The 21,765-nt window shown below is 34.3% G+C and overlaps 1 protein-coding gene across 1 annotated transcript in view; it reads right to left on the minus strand.

The window, feature by feature from the left end:
• NWD2 (NACHT and WD repeat domain containing 2) overlaps positions 1-21,765 on the minus strand; it is a 169,015-nt gene that overhangs the window by 5,248 nt on the left and 142,002 nt on the right. The window contains exons 4-6 of the mRNA XM_074227479.1: positions 13,601-13,804; positions 9,536-9,680; positions 6,119-6,708 (exon numbers count right to left, since the gene is read on the minus strand). Of these exons, the coding sequence (XP_074083580.1) occupies positions 6,119-6,708; positions 9,536-9,680; positions 13,601-13,804 (939 nt within the window). The remainder of the gene's footprint in view (positions 1-6,118; positions 6,709-9,535; positions 9,681-13,600; positions 13,805-21,765) is intronic.

Here is a 21,765-nt window from a genome sequence, read left to right on the forward strand (position 1 = left end):
ATGCACATATAATAGGTGTTTGGTGAGGGAAAAAAGAATACTGGCTGAATTCTAATTCAGTATTACTTATTACTTTTGGGACTTTTATTAGGTTTGCTATTAAAAAATAAAGGTTTCTAATTGTAGAACTGCTTTCTAGTATAGGCTCTACTATTAATTAGCTCTATGATGTCATTGGATTTATAATTTTCATATTAATTGATTTAATGTATGCAATGATTATGCTATTTAGGTTTGTTGGAATTTCCCTATTTCCCAGGGGATCCTGACCTGAGAACTGGAGTGCAGCCCACATGTTACAGCAGAGAGTGATTAATCAAATCTCTTGACATGTTAACATTCTCTGCACTTATAACTGCTAAGTGAACTGAATTGGGTGCTGTACTCCTGTTCCTATCATGTAGGAACCATTCTGGTTCTGTATTCTGGTGAATGATCACAGGGCTCAATGATAAAAAGTCTAGAGGTAATCATAAAGCTCAATGATTCTAATAACTTGGAGATTGTTCCCACAGGACCCCAAAATACTTGTATTGTTGCCAAAAATGCCTGCAGGTATGAATTAGCCACAGAGAATGTTTTCTCTAGACTTAAGAATGACTGTCTTGTGGTTTCCATGTGCAAAACATGCTGGCATAAGCCCTCAAATCCTTCTTCTCAGTAAGGTGGACTTCATTTGCAATCTGTTTTCCTTATTCAGAAATTAAACTTCCATTTGATTCTTGACTCACCTGTCTCTGGCTTTCTTTATTTAGCTCCCATCTGGGTTAGAGACTAATCTGATCTGGACTATATTTAAAATTCTTTTGTCAGTGATTTCCAGCAAATCTCTTAATATCACTGGACTAATATTTCTTCATCTGCCTTTTAGAGATAATAATCTAGACTTTGTCTAAACAGAATTGTTGTGAGAAAGCATTTTAAATTGTTATATACATGTCAGCTAGTATTATCTCAAACACACTGAGGTCTAGCATTTGGGAAATAATGGATCATAGAATGGGAGGGTAATTGAGAAAGTAGATAAATGGAGGGACAGCTCCAGAAATGTCATGGAGAGGCATTGTGGTCTAAGAAAAAGATAATAAGACTTCAAGAAAGGAGATCTGAGCTCAATTCATTTCACTTTCCAAATCTCACTCTTCTCATCTATAAAACAGGGATGGAGAATTTATATAAAGATGTTGACAAGTATTTCACAGGAATTGGGAATATATGTCCCTAGGAGGACAAAAATCCATAACTATATTTACATATACATATGTGGTATAGTACATTACATGCTAGACCTGTGGTTTCTAAACTCAGGATGTAAGTCATGACCCAACTCTTCATGACATTATTATTATTTCTTTTTAGGTTTTTGCAAGGCAAATGGGGTTAAGTGGCTTGCCCAAGGCCACACAGCTAGGTAATTATTATGTGTCTGAGGTCCGATTTGAACTCAGGTACTCCTGATTCCAGGGCTGGTGCTCTATCCACTGTGCCACCTAGCTGCCCCAACATTATTTTCTTGACAAAGATACTGGAGTGGTTTGGCCTTTCCTTTCTCCAGTTCATTTTACAGATGAGAAACTGAGGCAAACAGGGTTAAATGATTTGCCCAGTTCATATTTGAACTCGGGAAGATGAAACTTCCTGATTTTAGGCTCAACATTCTACTGTGCTACTTAGCTGCTCTGAGTTTATGTCCAGTTTCAGACACTTATGGTGTGGCCCTAGGCAAGTCACTTAATTGCTGTTTGCCTCAGTTTTTGCATTTGTAAAGTGGGAATAATAATAATAATAGCAATTACTCCCTCAGATTTGTTTGTGGACAAAATGAAGTAATATTTATAATGTGTTTGCAAACCTTTAAGCATTATTAGTTATCATTACTTCTCCTACTACTATGACTAAAATTATCACCACTAGCACTAGCATTAGCACTATTACTACCACCATCAGAATTTAAGACCTCAAAAAAACTAAGAAATTTTTTGTTTCAGTTAATGGTTCTTGTTCTTGTGTTAATATTCACACTTTGTGGTAGCAGGAAATTGGAATTCTTATAGATTGGAGAATGGATGAACAAATTATGGCAAACAAATACAATGTAATATTATAATATTGTATTCTTAGAAAAATGACTGAAGAATTCAGAAGACTATATGAGGACTCATATTAAATAATAGTAAAATAAACAGAATTAGAAGGAAAAATATAATTTTAATATAACACATATCAGAATAATATAAATAAAGCAAATTCAACAACAAAGGTTGGATAAACTAAATACTTTTAATGATCAATTTCAGTATTGGAAAATAAAAGATGCAACAAAATTCCCTTCTTTTTGTAAAAAAGATGGAGCTCTATATGTGTGTGTGGACTATTACAAATAACTTTATATAAAAGAAAGTTTGCTGTACAAATGTTAATTCATTCAATGTGAAAATCTCTTTGAGGGAAGGCACAGGGTGGATAAATGACTTTGCCTAATAGGTGTAAAGGCATAATCACAAAGAGAATCAGATTTGATTCCCATCCTAATGTTTTTTTCAATTTGTTGAATCTCCTAGTAACATTAAAAACTTGCATAATATCTAATTACAAGTAAGTTAGTAGATGTACTAGGAAAAATTACTCTAATCTCATTGCATAAATATGATTTAGAATTTCTTTAAAAAACATCTCAATGTATTTAAGTGACTATTTAAAATTCATTAAAAGGACTAATTACATAATCATAGTTTAATTGGTGTGACTGAAATAATCATGGAGATGGGAAGACAGTAATATGAGACTATATTAAAAAGGGTAGGATTCTTCTCTCTATAAAGACAATAGCTAAGAGAGGATATGATGAAAGCCTTTTAAAATTGTGAGGGATATGGTATGGGTAAATATAATTTTGGTCAATGAAACCTAGTATAATAGGACTAAAGGATTTGAAACAATAAAATGAAATATTACTATTCATAATAAATAGTAAACTTGTGAAACTATAACTTCAAGGGTGCTACATGCTGGAAACATGAGTAGGTTTAAGAAAGGCTTAAATAAAATTGTTTGAAAAGGGATCCATGGGGGCAGCTAGATGACACAGTAGATAGAGCACCAGCCCTGGAGTCAGGAGGACTTGAGTTCAAATCCAGCCTTAGACACTTAATAATTACCTAGCTGTGTGACCTTGGGCAAGTCACTTAACCCCATTGCTTTGCCAAAAAAATAAACAAAAAAAGAAAACACATACATGAGTTTAGTAGTTTCTTAACCTTCCCTTCCTCCTTTGAAATGTTTTATTGATATTTTCTCTTCCTCCCTCCTGCCCCTCCCTCCCTTCTTTCCTTCCTTCCTTCCTTCCTTCCTTCCTTCCTTCCTTCCTTCCTTCCTTCCTTCCTTCCTTCCTCATTAATCTCTTTAATATTCAGTCTGTAGCATTCTGTTGCTTGTAGAGGCAGTGGAGTATAATGCAGAGAGAATGACTTTCAAATCTAGGAAGACCTAGGTTCAAGTCCCTTCTCTGATTCATACTGGTTACATAACCTTGGGCAACTCATTTAACCTCTTAATGCTAGGCAACTCTCTTAAGACTTTAAGACTACAGTGGTGGAAGGATAGTCTTCATGTAGGAATTCCTTAATAATGTTGAAATCACAGAGATAGTCTACATCCCTATTGCATTCCACTGGCTCCTTCTCTCCAATATACCATTATATTTGTAAGTAGGTAGTTTAAAAAAAAAACAATTGCCATGTCTAAAATTGTAATCATTATTCTGCATTTATAGTACACTAGTTCCTACAGAAAGATGGGATATCCTTTATCTTTTGAAGCTTATTTAAAGAATGATCATAAATTTCTTCAAACTTTCTTTTGGTGCCATGAAAGAGGCAGAATTAGAGTGGACCCGGGTCCTGATCCACCATAACTAACCTTGTAGTTTTATGTTTATTTGAACAGTCAAATAGAAATGTTTTTCCTAGGATTTTTTCAGGAAATTTTTTTTTTAGAATTTCTAGGATCCTAGAAATTCTCATTGAATATGCTTATATATCTAATCAACTGATGCCTATGTAAGGGTCCATTGAGAGAGATCTTTCTGGACCTTTAAGTTAGATTACTTGGCTAGGAATCTGAAAGAACAAGAGATGAAATGGGACTTCATTTCTTAATCTAATGTGTTTAGAGGAACAGTACCTGAAAATCAAAACACATTTTTCCTGGGTAAGGCAATTCATATTTTATTACTTTTTTAAAAAGATTTTTCAAGGTAATGGGGTTAAGTGGCTTACCCAAGGCCACACGGCTAGGTAATTATTAAGTATCTGAGGTCGGATTTGAACCCAGGTACTCCTGACTCCAAGGCCAGTGCTCTATCCACTGTGCCACCTAGCTGCCCCTTATTTTCTTACTTGTGAAAGTTCTTTCTTCAAAATAATCTTACTAGTTAAGTGGCATAAATATTATCTTGGACAGGAAAACAAGACTGACAATGGTGAAATGATGTCCTAAATTTACATAGCAAGTAAATTAAAAAGTGGGATAAATTAGGGTTTTTCTGATTCCAAGACCAATCATCTTTCTATCATACCATGCTGCCTTTGAAATCCAAACTGGGCTGGTTTCAAAGTAAATTGGTCTTGAAGAATATATAAGATCTTGGAGGAAATTGGACCCTGGACTATACATAAGTTAGCCTTGGGTGACTAGATAGGGATATCAAGGAATGAAGGATCTTAGTAAGAACTGTTTCCCAAGGTAGTCAGAATTAGACTCTGTAATGTATTCTCCATTCCTATGATTTTTCTACTTGCATATACTGTCAAAATTCTACATCACTTATATTCAATTTTTTTCCTACACAGTTTTTTGGGTTATTTCATGAATGATTTACTATTAAAAGAGGTATGACATATAAGGGAATGACTATGCTCTCCAGGACAAATTAAGATAAAAGGACTTCAAACTCAACCTTTATAGCAATGAAAACAGTAGCCTGTTATCTACATGTTGTATGTTGTTATATGAACTTTCCACCTCCCACCTGCTTTTAATCCTTACACAATTTCATTTCATATGTAGGAATAGCCTTGCCTCTGATTCTAGGACCAGTTCTAGATCTAGACTGTGGGATATTAAAAGTCTGAGATCAATTTTTTTTGTGTGTCTTAGCATCATCAGTCTTTTCCTGTAGTTCTTGTTAATACCAAACCACAGGGGCAGCTAGGTGGAGCAGTGAATAGAGCACTGGCTCTGGAGTCAGGAGTACCTGAGTTCAAATCCGACCTCAGACCCTTAATAATTACCTAGCTGCGTGGCCTTGGGCAAGCCACTTAACCCCATTGCCTTGCAAAAACTAAAAAAAAATACCACACCACAATCCTAGTACCTCATTTCTTGTAATGAGGCCCTTATTTTTATTCTCCTTGATTGAATACCTTAGTACTCTACTGTTTTTCTTGCCTGGTATCCTGCCTCATAAGGTCCCTACTCCTTCCAGGGATTAGAGTTCCAACTCTAATTACTGTGTCTTTGTCCCAGCTATTAGCAGTGAGAAAACTAGGTGGCACAGGAGTCCTGGACTTAGGGGCAGGAAAACCTGGGTTCAAAGCCAGTCTAAGTGACTTACTAGCTATGTGACCCTGGGCAAGTCACTTAACCTCTGTCTGACTCAATTGCTCTAACTGAAGGAGATGATAATGGCACCTACCTTGCATGGTTCTTGTATGAGTCAAATGAGATAACATTTATAAAGCACTTAGCAGCGCCTGACCATATTGGGTACTTAATAAATCCTTGTTTCTTTCTTCCTTATCTTTGATTTTTTTCAATTTCCTAGATTACTATGACTTTATGCTCCACTTGCCTTCCTGAACTTTCTCTCATTGAATGCTAACTGGATATCCTTTGATTTCTTGCCCTGTCTCTGCAATCCAGTCTGATCTCTGCATGCTAGACATTCTTTGTCTGACCCATTCGGCTGAGGAGTAAGCCCTCCTTATGATACCAAACAAAAAAATAAACACTGGAGCAATCTACAGATAAACAAACAAAATAAATAAAATAAATTCACTTATATTTTAATTTACAAAAGGCAACTTTTCAAAAACACTTAAAATGAATTGACATTTACCTTCTTGGCTACTTCAGCTAACAGAAGAGTTTTTCCAGTGCAAGGTCCTCCATAGGTAATGAGAGGGTTAATGTGCCCTGCTTTGCTTGGAAGAAGGTATTTATGGACTATATTTAGAGATTCACATTTGTACTCATAGAAGGAGGCATATGTTTTACATAATGATGAGTGTTGAAGAATTTCATCATACAGTGTATCGGTTTCTGTGTCAAAATTCTGTTGTACAGTTGCCTGAATGATGTCAATCATGTCCTCATAAAACTGTTTACCAAGTCCTTCTATATAATGATTCTCTACTTCTTGTGAATAACCAAGTTTCATATCACAATGTGTAATGGAAGTGTAGACTCTCAGATTAGATGATGCAACAATGGTAGGGATAAATTCATCCCTGAGCTTTATCAGTTTCTCATGGGCTTCTGGGTCTCTGATAATCCTTGGTTCTGTCCCTGTTATGTCCATGTATTTACCCATTGCCGGAATTTTCACAAAACGTTCAATGTTTGCAATTTTTCGAATATAGCAAACACATTTCTTTAGGAATGCTGGTGTTTGTTTTCCCAAAGCAAAGTCAAATTCATCTTCTATAGCTGAAAAAAAAAACACAAAAGAAATCTAGTGCTAACTTTGCCATTCAAAAGCAGAAACAATTTCAAATCTCTAACTCTATAGCTTTGTTCCTGTTGGGGAGTTCTAAGTAGAAAAGCCTTCTACAGAGGTGACAAGATATGGCATTGGTGGCATTAGACATAGGTGGGAAGATCCTTCGCTTCAGAAGAACTGTTTCCTAAGTGACCAAAAGTATCTATAAAATGAGGACATTTACAATCTGATCACCTAGCCAATGGAATGTGAGTGACCTCAGTTTGTGTCTATATAATAGACCCTAAACATATTATAAATTAGAAAAAAATGGTGATCAATAATTTAGTAGTCCAAATGTTCAGACCATTCATTCACTTTCAGCTTTGACTTCACATTATTTCTTCTCATGACTATAATATCATTGGATATTTTAACTAATGATTTCCCCAGTGATCTTGGGGAGGTCACTTTATATTTTGGGGTACAAAAGTCCTGATTTGTAAAATGAGGTGATTGGAACAGAGTAACTCTCTCAAAATCTGGTCCTACAATCCCCAGAAGCCTTCAAAGTCACTATATTTATAATAATACTAATCTAATATTTGCCTATATATCTGAGGTCAAATTTTCTTCTTTTACTTCAATCAAAACAACAAATCACAATATATTGAATGCAGAAGTAGATTTGAGAATCCAACTATCTTCTATTAAGCCATGATATCTGCAAAACTTTATAAAACACTGCCACTCTTCTCATTAGTTGTTTTTGAAAATGTTATTTTTCATTAACATGTTATTTTTAACATATAATATATTTTTAAATAATTATTTTAGAATGAATTAGTAAATATTTGAAAACTCTATCAGTTTTAATTTCTAAAATGGTAAATAATGTTAGATTTAACTCACAAACACAAAAGCTCCTTGGGATTCTTAATAATTTATTAGGAGCACAAAGGGGTCATTGTAAGACCAAAACATTTTGTGAAGTACTTAATTAGTAGATCTATAAAGTCCTTTCTAGCTCTATATTCATTTTTTCCCATTGTTTTAGAAAACGAAACTGTTCAAACAGCTCTTTTTGCTCTAGTTTTGGCTAATATGCCTCCCATATGATTGACCTGTGACCTGAAGCATTAGGGACAGATACAGTATGACAATGCTTTAAATAAAATTGATGGCCATAGAAGTAAAATACAAACTATTAAATGTTTCAACCTTAATTGCTTAATATTAAGCCCTTTTTAGGAAATACAATTTATACTGATCTCAGAATGGAAAAATTGTTAAATTTTAAAAATCAAACTTATTGGGTCCCCCTATATCCTTTTCCTCCTGATTTTCAAGAATTATTATTAATGTGAAGATAGATGACCCCCTACTTTTTTGACCAAAAATATTTGAGTGCATACTGCTTAATAGTTAGTAGCAGCCCCACCACATTAACACTTCAAATGAGGTTCATGCCCCAAAAGATTAATCCCTTGGAGAATTGGTACAATGACTTCATCCACTAGCTTTTCCTCTAGGCAAACTTTGCCTACTTAGTTGGGGGTTAGAAGTTGAGGGTGGGAGGGAGGTGGAAGGAAGGGGGGGGGAAGATTTTAGAAAATTTAAAAATTTTCCAAATAGGGATTTTGAAGATGTAGTCAAGAGTTTATACAAAAGATAGGCAAGTGAGGTCTGAAACATGAAAGGAATGCAACGGTCACAGATAATATAGTACATAAAGCCAGAACTATTCCACTTCAGTCACTGAGGGTTAGAAAGATTATGTGATTTACCTAATACTACATAGGTGGTAAAATTTAGAGCCAGGACATTATTTGCTTTGAAATACTAATCTTCACAGAGATATAAATTTATGTGAGATTATTTTATGTGGAGGATGAATCAGTAGACATACCATTTGTGTATAAAAATACAAAAATTGAATAATGTTTATAATAAGATAATTTTTAAAAAGGTCAAAAATTTTCATATCAAGTAGGACCAATATTATAGAATATCAATGATAGAAAGGACCTCAGAGTTAATTTAGTTCAATTCCCCATTTTAAGTATGAATTTCCTCTGACATCATAATTTGGTTTCTCTTTGGAGATCTTTAGGAACCAGGAAATCAAATGAAGTATTTCAAAATCAATTCTTTTTTTTTTTTTAGGTTTTTGCAAGGCAAATGGGGTTAAGTGGCTTGCCCAAGGCCACACAGCTAGGTAATAATTAAGTGTCTGAGACCGGATTTGAACCCAGGTACTCCTGACTCCAAGGCCGGTGCTTTATCCACTACGCCACCTAGGCACCCCTCTAAGTGCTCTTATCACAGATTCATATTCCCATGTCAGTTTTCAATGAGGAGGGAATAAAAGTTGCAGAAAAATGTTCAATTTGCAGTTTTCTTTTACAAATTCCAAATCTCTACATGTCCTATTTCTTCACCTGATAGTTTTCCTTTTTTTCCTGGGTACCATCTCCTCCCTCTCTCCCTAAATTGAAATCTAGGACATTTCCTTAGAGATTACTAGCCCTGTGTATTTTCTAATAATGAAACCTCCTTTTTCATTTCTAAAATAGATGTCAATTGGTTTAAATGAGAAATATTGACTGAATGTGGTTTTATAATATTTATCTTCATTTTGAAGTTAACATTTACATTGAGAAACCCCATAAATTAAATAGGATTTGACCTGTAGGCAAGAGCTGAATAATACCTTTTTTCTTGATTGAGATCCTTATTATAATTTCTTTTATTTGTTGCAAATTGAATTTATTAATTCATAAAATTTTGATCTGTGGCTATTATTTGCCTTTTATTTGGTGGTATAAAAATTACCTGAAAAGAGATATCTCTTGGCTTGACTGTGCTTCATTTTCCCCTTTTCATGTAGCAATTTCACAGCTGTCTTAAAAATATTCTTTATCTCCTCTGATATCTCTTGCCATTTTTTTTCATTCTCAGCATTGGCAGAAGACTGCATCTATCAGAAACATTCAAAGAAACAGGCACTTATTACAGATATTTAGAAAGGACTGACAATGGGGTAAGTGAGACAGTGCTGCATAATGGAGAGAATTCGGGCTCTGTGGAACCTGACTTAAAAGCCTACCTCAGACACTAACTACTGTTTGACCTTTGGAAGTTCAGGTAATGTCTTTGAGCTTCACTCTCCTTATTTGTAAGCAAAGAGACTGGATGAGATGGTATTTTTAAATTTCTTCCAACTCTGGAATACTAAATAATTTCCTCTTTCTCCAAGATTTGATTCAAACAAGACCTAGTATAATAATAACATATCTTTCTGATAATCTTATAGGAGTGAGAAAGGAAATGAAGAGGAAAGGAGGCACCAAAGATTGGTAACCATGCCATGGTGACATCCCTAGTGAAAATATTTAATGACATCACCACTATAGGAAAAAAATTGAGAGTTGAGAAGGTAATTTTCTCAGGCAATTTACTGAGGTTAGTTTTACCTCCTGCAGTGGGGAAGCAGACATATTAAACTTTGCTGGATGGCCATTATAGGGTTATGTAGGAAAGAAGGGTAAAATTCTTCTACTTTATGTACAGAGTGATTTTATTTGATGTCTCCTGAATGATATTTTTTGGATCACACTGTTCTATCCTTGTCTAGGAGTTATAGCTAAGGGTGATTGGAAGAAAACAGTTATATATATTATCAAACATATATATATATATAATGTATAAATAATATCATGCCTATAATTTAATATTTGTATTTTACTATTCTGAAATCCTTTTTAAAATGGCATAGGAAGCCATGCTATAAGCTCCAAGAGAAATTCACAGAGCATGAGACACAGCAGAGCATTGTAATAGTATAGTATTTAGATCTGAAAAACTAGGTTCAATTCCTTTTTATTGATATTCACCAGGTGTAAGACTTTGGATAAATCATGTAATTGATGTGGGGTAATTCTCCCATTTGTAAGATGAAGGAGTTGGACTTGATGTTTTCTAAGGCTTCTTTCAGCTGTAAAGATATGATCTTTTGCATGGTTTACTTTTTCTTCTCTAATCTGGGACTCAGTACTTGCTCTTTATGAAATAAAAAGGAAGGGGAGAATTGATAGGAAAGTAAAGATTTTTTAGCACATAGGAATATCATATTTATTCAATATTTTACTAACCATTTATTGAATTTTATATTTACAGCGTTATACTAAGAAATTTTGCAGATAGATAGCAAAGGAGAAAAAAGCTATAGTTCCTTCCCTGTAGATACTTTGGACTGAGGAGACACAGGCCCCAAGAAACATGACAAACAAATAATGTTTCATGTTCTACCTAAGTGTCAAGGGAACATAAAATGAGAGAAAAGACATAATCACTATAGCAATCTGTTTTTCCCTGATGTTTTAGGTATGTGTAGAGTCAAGTTTTTACCAACTCTCAGTAAAATGAGAGAAAGAACCTGGGAATCCTTAATTTATCTTACCTTATAGATAACCAGTCTGGATAATTCATGATGAGACAGAGAGAGAGAGAGAGAGAGAAAGAGGAAGAAGCATTTTCATGAGATTTCTTAGTCAAGACATCAATTGGGGGAAAATGTGTTGAGGTTATCAGGGTAGTCTCTGTCCTGCTTTGGGTTTCTTTTTTAGTATCCAGTCTCCATGTTTATACAAATAGTGGATCTTTAGGTTCTAAAATTTGGGGAACGTTTTCCTGAAAGTCATGCGCAATTTTGACCCATATGATTAGAAATATGTCAGAATATTCGTAAATAGAAGTTTCATTCTGAACTCTGAGCTGAAATGAATATAGTTGATAAATATTAGCCAAGGTTTTGGTATTATAAAATTATTATTAAATTATCTACAGTTCGTAAATATTATAGGAAACCACAGGACTTCTGGGTAACAGGAATTTTAGAGGATAGAAGTTTTCTATTTTTCTGGGAAAGTCTTAAGTACTAGGAATAACACATCATTGATCCTTTACCCACATTCTTTATGTTCTCAGAAAACAAAGATGATAGGAAAAGTGATAGACCATCCTTTTACATAAATGTGAGCCTAATGAAAAATTGTTCAGATAGAAATAACAAGTATTATCAACCCCTATTTTACAGATAATTGACCTAAAGATGAAATGTAGAAGTAATTTGGCAGAACTGGGGCTTGAATGTAGGCTAGCTGAGTCCAGTTCTAGTGTCCTTTCCATTATACCAAGTTTGATCTTAGATTCTCTGTCTTGTGACTTTTTTAGTATGATTGTCACTGGTGTGCATTGGATCATATCAGTTTCCCTCTCCCTAAATAATATATGTATAAGATATATATATATATATATATATATATATATATATATATATATATATATATATACATCCACATTTAACTGAATTTAAATAGAAATCAAGTCAACAAACATCTCAGGCAAGGAATTCAACTTCTATTTGTCTTAATCCATTGAAGAAGGAAATAGGAAACCCCATGGACAGCAATGGTGTGCTATGGTCCACAAGATCAACAAGAGTTGGACATGCTAAATGACTGAACAACAGCAACAAACAACAGCAGCAGTAACAACAACAACAAACACTAACAAGTGACAGATTTCATAAACTGAGACCCAGAGTGATTGAAAATCCTGTCTAAAGCTCATTGACAGAGTGGGACTAAAGTACAGGTTCTTTGAATCCCAGGCCAGGGATCTCTCCACTTTCTATTTTCATGGGGTGGAGCCTATCTTATGTCAGAGGAGAGTTTTTTAAGATCCCACAGAAATTTCATATATGAATGATGTCAATCTTCTTTTACTTTCCTTTGAGCTGGAGTGAGCAGGTTGCAAAAGTGGATTTGGCAATTGATGAAAATCAGAGTTGGTTAGTGATTCTTCCAGAGTATTTTCTGATTCCTTTATTATGGCTAGAATGAATTTTTTCCAATATGAGTTTTAACTCATAGAAAAGAGCGTTCATTTTACTTTGATTAGGAGTTTGAGTTATATGGCAAATTTGGAAAATATTATATCGCCATTTAATATGGAAAATGATACCCCTAAACTTGTAGGCAGGAGACTTAAGTTTGGGGCCTGTGAAATCTTGAACAAAACCCATAAATTGGCTGACCCTTATTATCTTCAAGTTGTCTTCAAAATAGAAATAATATTTGTATAAATGTAAACTATCCTTATTATAGAGAGCATTTGAGAGGGATCAATATACATAAGCAGACTAGATCCTGATATTAAATAATAGATATGTGATATAATAGGTAGAGTACTTGATGTAGAGAATCAGGAGGAACATGGGTTCAAATCCCTCTCACTTAACCATCTCTGTAATATTATGAACTTTTCTGTCTCAGTTTCCTAATATGGAAAAGGGGGGTAAGAACAGCATCTATTTCAGAGGGCTGTTTATGATGTTTCATGAGATAATGTGTGCATAGTGTTTTGTAAACTTTACAAAACTAAATAGATATATAGCAAGTCAATAAAGCATTTAGTTAACACCCACTAAATGCCACTCACTGTCCTAAGCACTGGGGCTAGATATCAAATATTACACAAATATTGGATATACACAGGAAAGAACAGTGGCTCTGGAAGTAAGGTGATGTTGGTTCAAATCTTGCCTCTGACTCTTATTACCTGTGTGACCTTGTGAAAATCATATAGGCTCTGGGATCTCAGTCTACTAATCTATAAAATGTGATGAAGAGTCTGGATTAGATGGTCTCTGTCATCCTTTATAGCTCTAGATCCATGAGCCTATTCTTGTGATGATTGTCTGAGGTTCAGGAGAATTCATAAAGTGTAGCACAAGAGAGGGAATGCCGTCTTCAAGTGTTCTGTCAGTGATTTCAAAAATACTTTCTCTGAACGAATGCTTAAGGCCATAATGGACTATATTGAGAAACAACTTACTGAGTTCTTATTGCTTTTCAGCATTTCATATTTAGGTCTGAGGTAATATGCTGCTGGAACAGAGTTCTCATCTCGGCAGTACCATTCTTCAAGCACCTTGGTTTCCAGCTTTGCTTCTATGGCAGCATCCAAAATCATCTCAAATTCGGATGATTCAACTTCTCCAGGAATTCGGATGTTTCCATACTTTTCACCTAACAGTCCCTGTGTATTAACAAGAAAGTAAAGTTTAGCATTCTGTACAACGTTTTTACAGTTCTACTCATGTTTTAATAAATGAGAATGTTTAGGATTTCATCCCTAGAATCCTTTAATCACATAGGATGATCACCTAGGATTGGGCTAAATATCACATAAATGTCATAAAATTGAATCAACATCTCATTTAATTTTTTTAAAAAAAGTTTTATTGATTTTTTACATTACACTCATTTACCAGTATACCCTTCCTTCTCCTACCCCCATTGAATATTTCTTTATAACAAAGCAGAACAGTTAAGAAAAACCCAACTAAAAAGCAATCTGATATAGGCATTATGATACATCTATAGTTACCTACCTACTTACTTAGAGAAGGGAAATATCTTCCATTATCTTTTCCCTGAGACCAACACTGATCACTGTGATTAATGAGATTACTCTTAAATTTAATTATATTTGCATCATTTTGACCCTTGTGTCTAATTGCTTTTTTTTTTGTTCTACTCTCTTCAGTCAGTATTTGTGCATACAAGTCTACCCATATTCCTCTGAATGCCTCAGGTGCATCATTTCACGATATGGCTGATATTTCAGTGGTGTGTATGGTTCTAAAATGCTTTACTTAAATTAGCTCATTTGGACACATCATAGCAAATCTTTTAAGATAGCTAGAATTAGCATTATTATTCTCATTTTAGAAATGAGCACACTAAGGCTCAGAAAGATTAAATGACAATCACTATCAACTGGCAGAACCAAAACAGACCCAGCATCCAGCTAACCCAAACTATATATAAATGGCAATTCCTTCAGTGATGGAGAATACCAATCTGTATCCAGCAAAGGAATTGTAGAGTTTAAATGAAGACCAAAGATTATTATCTCCAATTCATTAAAAGTTGTCTTATGTATTATATAATTTTGCTATCTCTAATGTTTTCTTTCTTTTGGATCTGTTTCTTCTATCAACACATTCAATTTTGATCTATGCATATCATGGAAGCAAATGTAAAGACTATATCAGATTGCCTTCTGTTGGGGGGAGAGAGAAGGGAAGGGAGGGAGGGAAAATAAAATTATAAAATTCAAAACCTTGTGAAAAATGATTGGTAGAAACCATTATATATAATTGGAAAAACAAATAAAATATTTACATAGAGTCCTGTATGCTTTTAATTTTTGGAAACATTCTTTCTGTCACTGACTTCCTTGTGATACACATCCATAGAAAACTCTCGGGTTCAAAGGTTAAAAGATTCATCCCTTACCTCACTTAATGTTTCACAGAATGGTTTTAACAATCCACCCATTTCAGTTCTTCCAAAATTCACTATTTGAAAGACTTTGACAATTTGATGGGTGAGGGAAGGAGGAAACATTAGAAATTTTAATATTTCATTGTTGATTGCATATTATTATGATACTTGGAAATGAGATTTGATATTTCTTCAGGCAAATGCAGAGCATGGTGTTCACTAACTGTAGACTTTTCTGAAATAATGTTATATGAAAACACTGTAAATTGTAAACCATTATGCAAATTTAAGACATTATAATTGCTATTTTCTTATAAAGGTTTGGATAATTTAATAGGTTTCTATTTCCTTCAGGTTTTTGATATGAAGTGAAAAAATGTTAGACTGCAAATAAGATATAGAACACTGACAACATCAAAATAGAAGAACAATTTATGGAACTTTGAATAGTTCAGGTCATTATTATAAGATGAAAATATGCATTTAGAAAGTCAATAGAGGATGGAATTGAAAATTTATAATATCCATGCCAAATTTTCAGAGGAATAATTCTAGGTAAACTGAATTTCTTTATGTCTAAGATCTGGCTTATATACCATCCAACAATTCAATTCTACATAAAAGTACAAAATTAGTGGAAAGAATATGGATTGGATCTGTGATTTCATTGGTATGAATGGACTCATATGAGTAAACTCTCTCTACTAAGGTAGGTCAGTATATTTATCACAATTTATAGCCTTAGAGAGAGTGGCCTAGGATACCAAGAAGTTAAATAGTTTGTGAAGAGTCAAGACCAGAATATGTCAGAGGCAGCCTTTGAAACCAGGGCTTCCTGATTCTGATGTTACTATAAGAGCCCATTAAGTGGGTCAACATAATTTTTTGGGTGTTTTGTCTGCTGTTTCAGTGAAGAGAGGGTTGGCCTGGAGTCAGGAAGATATCTTCCTGAGTTCAAATGTGGCCTCAAGACACTTAATAGCTCTGGCACCCTGGGCAAGACACTTCATTGTTTGTCTTAGTTTCCTCATCTGTAAAATGAGCTGGAGAAGAAAGTGGCAAACCACTCCAGTATCTGTGAAAACCCAAGTAGGGTCATGAAGAATCAGATGTGCCTGAACAAAAACAATTACTAAGTTCTGTATTATGTTGTTTGACTTGTGGACTAAACATTGATGATTGAACAAATCCTAAAATTTTAATCTTAGTCCTTTGGTATTGCTTAACATAACATTTTAGGATGACTTATTAATAAATGACAAATGATATTTACCAATTATTTATCTACTTTGTCATATGATAATCTTGTGACTTGAATCCTGCAGGATACAAATCTTTACATGATTGTAACTAGAATATTTGTATCTTTTTTTAGCATTGTAAATGTTTTATCTTAAGTACATGTTAAGTTCATGTCTATGCTTCATTGCTATTACATTTTCTTAGCTGTGAGAGACTAGTTTTTATTTTTTAATTGTTAGTATCTCTATAGATCACACAAGTTCAAACCTTGTTAATATACATACTACCAATTTGGAATTTTTGGTAATTTAGGCAAATATTTGTTATTATATGATATTTGGTATGATATATATTTATTATATTATAAGTAGAAAGGGTGTTTAAGTGAGTTAAAAAATGTATAAGATGTTTAAAAGAAAAAAGTATTTCCAGGAACTAGAAACTTACAGCAGTGGAAACTATGGTATGCTGGGAAAAGTCAATAATTTGTTGTTTATGGATAATCATGGATTAATCTGTAAGATCTATCAGGGTTCTTAAGAAATCAATCAGTCCAATGTTTTCACTTTGCGGAAGAAGAGGCTGAGGCCACGAAGTGAAGGATCTTTTCTTAAACCACAGTGATAGAACTGAAATTAGAATCAGATCTCAGGGGCAGCTAGGTGGCATAGTGGATAAAGCACCAGCCCTGGAGTCAGGAGTACCTGGGTTCAAATCTGGTCTCAGACACTTAATAATTGCCTAGCTGTGTGGTCTTGGGCAAACTACTTAACCCCATTTGCCTTGTAAAAACCTAAAAAAAAAGGAATCTGATTTCCCTGTTCAATTCTTTTTCCATCACACTTCCCTGTGAAAGGGACAAAGGATAGAATCTTAAGTGACAACCATTTTCTGTTGAACAGTAAGTTAAAGAAGCCTTGACATCCTTCCTTTTCCTTATCCTTTATCCTCTTGTGTTGACTCAGAACTACGTAAGTCCCATTCCAGGAATGTACTTCCTCCTCTCTTTTCCCTTCTAGAACCCCTTTTTTGACCAATAATTCTTCCAATGCTAGAGGAGGGGCTGATGACAGACTCTTTGTTGGTGTGAAGAGAAGGAGAGAATAACTAGCTCCCCAACTCACCCACTTCATCCCTAGTCCTCTCCAGAGTCACCCTCTAGGATAGCTTACTATGCCATCTACAGTCAGGGGTTGACTCTTCCTTTCATGAAGACTATGTCCAAAAAGAATTTCAGTTTAAATCCTGGCTCATTTTCTTGGAACTCATGTGATCTCTGTTTAAGTCAAGGAGTGTTTCTGAACCTTATTTTCTTCATCATCACCTCTGGGGTCCTTTCACAGTGCAAACATGTTGACTATATTTAACTTGGCACTTTGGTATGCTAATTACCACATTTAGTCACTCAAATAGGCATCCCTAAAAATCACAGGTTGTTTAATAGGACCTTGGAGATCACCTAGCTCATACCTGTCATTTTTTTTAAATTTTTAAAAAGTTTTATTGTTTCCTTGTTCTTATGCCACAATCATTCCTCCCTAAGTGCCCCTCTCCCATTGAGCTTTGCCTTAAACAGTGATAGTGTCTGACAGAGTACCACATTCTATGTCTGTTGTCTTTCACTTCCCCACCTTGTGGAGGGAGCTATATCTTACTTCTCCTGGACTGAGATTATTCATAACAGTTCATCAGTTTGATTTTATTTTAGTGTTACTATTGCTTGTATTATTTGAATTACTCTATTATTTTCTTGCTTCTGTTTTCTTGGGTCTTCCAATGTTTCTCTGAAATTCTAATATTTATTGCTTCTTGTCACACAATAATATCTTATAATATCATATATCACTTTTTTTCTTTTGCCATTCTCCAAGAATGGGCACACATTTTTATTCTTGTTTTTCTTACTACAAAAATATTTCTATCACTATGGCATTATATTTTAAGATTTTCCTTTTTGTCATTGAGCTCTTTGGAGTGTTTGGGATAACTGAGACAAAAGAGTCTGAATATTTTAGTGAATTTTCTCATATAATTCCAAGTTGCTTTTCAAAATGATTTGTGCAGAACTGAAGTTTTACCAACAGGGTTGATTCATTTGCCTTTTTTTCCCCTAAGGTTCCTACACAATGGTCTGTTTCCATTTAAAAAAAATCATAGCATCAATAGGATCATAGATTTAGAGTTGGATAGTCTTTAGAAACAATCTAGTCTAACTCCATCATTTCAAAAAAATCAGGAAACCAAAATATGGAGAATCTAAACAACTTGACTAAAATCATTTTAGTACTAAGTAGCAGAACCAAGATTTGAACATAGGTCTTTGGAATTCAAATCCAGTTTTTCCCCCCTACTATTTACATCTGTTATTAAGTTGTTATTCATCTCATTATTCTGATTCCCCATTTTCTTGGCAAAGACACTAGGATGGTTTGTCATTTCTTTCTTCATCTCAATTTATAAATGAGAAATTAAGGCAAAAAAATGTTGTGACTTGCTAGAGTCAGGCTGGATTTGAACTCAGATACTCCACATTCCAGGGCCAGAGCTCTATCTACTACAACACCTAGCTATAGCCACCTACCTCGTTGCTATAATTCATTCAATCAATAACAATTTAAAAAAATTATCTTAATTGGGCAACTGGCACTTGTCATTTTTATTATTTTATTATTTGATCAACATAATGCTGTTGGCAATAAAGCATGTTTCTTGACCTACAGTTTGTCATTTAAGCAAGACATAAAATATGCAATATAACAATAAAAAATAGTTATTGAATTCCTGTTATGGGCCAAATAAGGCTTAAAAATGACTGCATGTCTCAGGCTGCAAATTTACTTTTGAAGAGTCCAAGATAGGAGGTGATCCCCCAATCCTGTCCTTCAACCTGGAATTCTGCTCCCCAATCTTTCATAAAAACCTTACTAGAGAACTAGGTTAACATAGTCTTAAGGAAACATAGAGAGAATAAAACTAGATTGATGTTTCCACCACTTAATTCAACAGACCGTTATCAACCCAGTACAAAAATGAAGTGAAATAACATATTAGAAAAATAGTTTTTATAAAACTAGTTGATTTAGGGAAAGCATCAGTTTGACAGGCTTTTTATAAAAGAAAATTTTCATTCTTGATATAGTTATTTGGGTATCCAGTCTGTGGGAATTTAGATTTATTCCCTCTCACCCATTTATTTATAATGAGTTATAATTTAGTACTAGAGGCAATTATTCTTTATTGCAACACTTGATGCACTCATCCTGTGCCAGCAATTTAATTGATACAAATGGTTGAATACATTTAAGGATTTAAAAAAAATTGAGGGTAAGAGGAACTTTAAAAAAGTTCAACAAGACCTCTGAAACTTGAAATCAAATTTAAGAAATTAACAGGATAAAATTTATAAACTATTGGGCTTTCTCTGATAGTTGGGTTCGGCATGAATCTTAAATTTAATGAACCCTCTATTTTTTATTCCCTTTCTCTATTAATTGATATACACATATTTTTCCATATTTTTTAAAGGTTAAGAAAAGAAATTATATTTAATTCATTGTTGTAGGGAAAAGTCTAATTTTTCTCCTTTCATGTTTCAGGTGTTGCCAATTCTCTTTGTACTTGTATTACAAAAATAACATCATTGCCAGACTGGCTCTAGGTGTAGCCACCAACTTTCATTGAACTGTACCAGTGGGATCAGGGAATGCCTGAAGACCTTGGTTCCTTGGAGTTACCTTAATTACCTTAATTGTGTTTCTGGTATGTTAGAAACCTCGTGTGTGGGCAGGGTTATCCTTCGGCTTGAACTTAGTAACATAGTTCCTCCAGTTCGATTATTATTATTATTTCTTTCTATCCCTGGCTGCTGACCACTGCTGACTCGGGAAGGCAATTGACGGTATCAATGTGTGTAAGGGGGAAACTCTGATTTGTTCCAGCCCCCAAATAAACTGAAGGTGTCTCCAAGACCTAGACTCCAAGACCTAGAACTCCATTCAAAGGATTTATATGGTTTTGATGTTCCTGCAGAGCCAATTCCTTGTGCTTCACACTTAACATCTTATTTTTCTTTAATTTTTTGAAAGGTCAAGAAGTACTTTCATTACTTAATTATTTTACACACCCACCCACCCACCCACCCACCACTACCACCTTTGAAATGGGTGAGTCTGGAAAACACTTTTCTCCCATTTCCTATGCAGGGTATTAAGGAAGAATTTATCCTTATTGGGAAAATAGGTGCTGAGAGTTGTTTCCCTCCCACTTACATTAGTGCTTAGTCTAGAGCCAGCATTTTGCTTTTTTATGTCTTGTCTGCTAATTCAGATAATTTTGGAGCTTCCCAGCTGAGTTTGATTGGAACTCAAACTAACTGAGTTACAATTCTTTCCAAAATGAGCCTACATTGATGGTTGAATAAGTCTTCAGCTGAGTGAAAAATGGTCTATACTTCTATAACTTGGCTGGTAAAATTCTTATCTATTTGTAAACAGACATAGTTGTCATCCATCAGAGGAGAGTATAAAAAGCAACTGATTCAGTTTTTAGGTTTTGATCATCACGTATGATCTTGGGTAATCCATTTCAGCTCTTTGTTTTTCAACTTTTTTTCTTTTACAAAATAGCAAAATTAATACTTGTACCACTACCTCAAAAGAAGTTATTGTGAGGAAAAAGCTTTGTAAACCCTAAAACAAAGTAATATAACTTTATAAAGTTCTTAAAGCTAGTGAATGTTAATTATTATGATCAACCACATATCTGACAATGATCTAGGAAATATATGCAAACATGCAGATGCACAAATTTACAGATAGAACATATATATTACGATCGAGTCACATTGGACAAATCCAACAATCCATTTTCCAAGTCTTCTTTTTCACTGTTCTCTTTACCTGGAATGCTCTCACTCTTTACCTCTACTTCCAAGTTTCTTTCAAGAGGCAGCTCCCATCCTACCTCCTGGCCTTTCCTGCTGCTTTCTCCATTCTCCCCCAACTCCCATTCTCTGTTTATAGTGCTTTCCTTCCGAAGTTACCTACTATTTACACTACATATCTCTTGTAAGGTACAATTATTTCTATCTTGCCTTCACCTTTTCAATGTGCATTCCTTGAGGGCAGGGGCTATATTTTATTTTATTTCATTTTTGCCTTTCTAACATCAGTATTTAGCTAATAGTTAGAGTTTTTATAAATACTTGTTGACTGACCATATATACATAGCAATAAGCTGTCTTCTATATATAGAGTTTTAAGGTTCTTTTTTACCACTTAATATGTAATAATAATAATAATAGCAATAACGATAACTCACATTTATATAGTGCTACTATGTGCCAGACACTGTGTTAAGCACTTTACAAATATCATCTCCTCTAAGACTCATAACAACTCTGGGCTATTATTATCTCCATTTTATAGTTGAGGAAACTGAGGTAGCAGAGAGATTCAGTGATTTGTC

Source organism: Macrotis lagotis, chromosome 3 (genome assembly GCF_037893015.1).
Source record: "Macrotis lagotis isolate mMagLag1 chromosome 3, bilby.v1.9.chrom.fasta, whole genome shotgun sequence".
Taxonomy (NCBI): domain Eukaryota; kingdom Metazoa; phylum Chordata; class Mammalia; order Peramelemorphia; family Peramelidae; genus Macrotis; species Macrotis lagotis.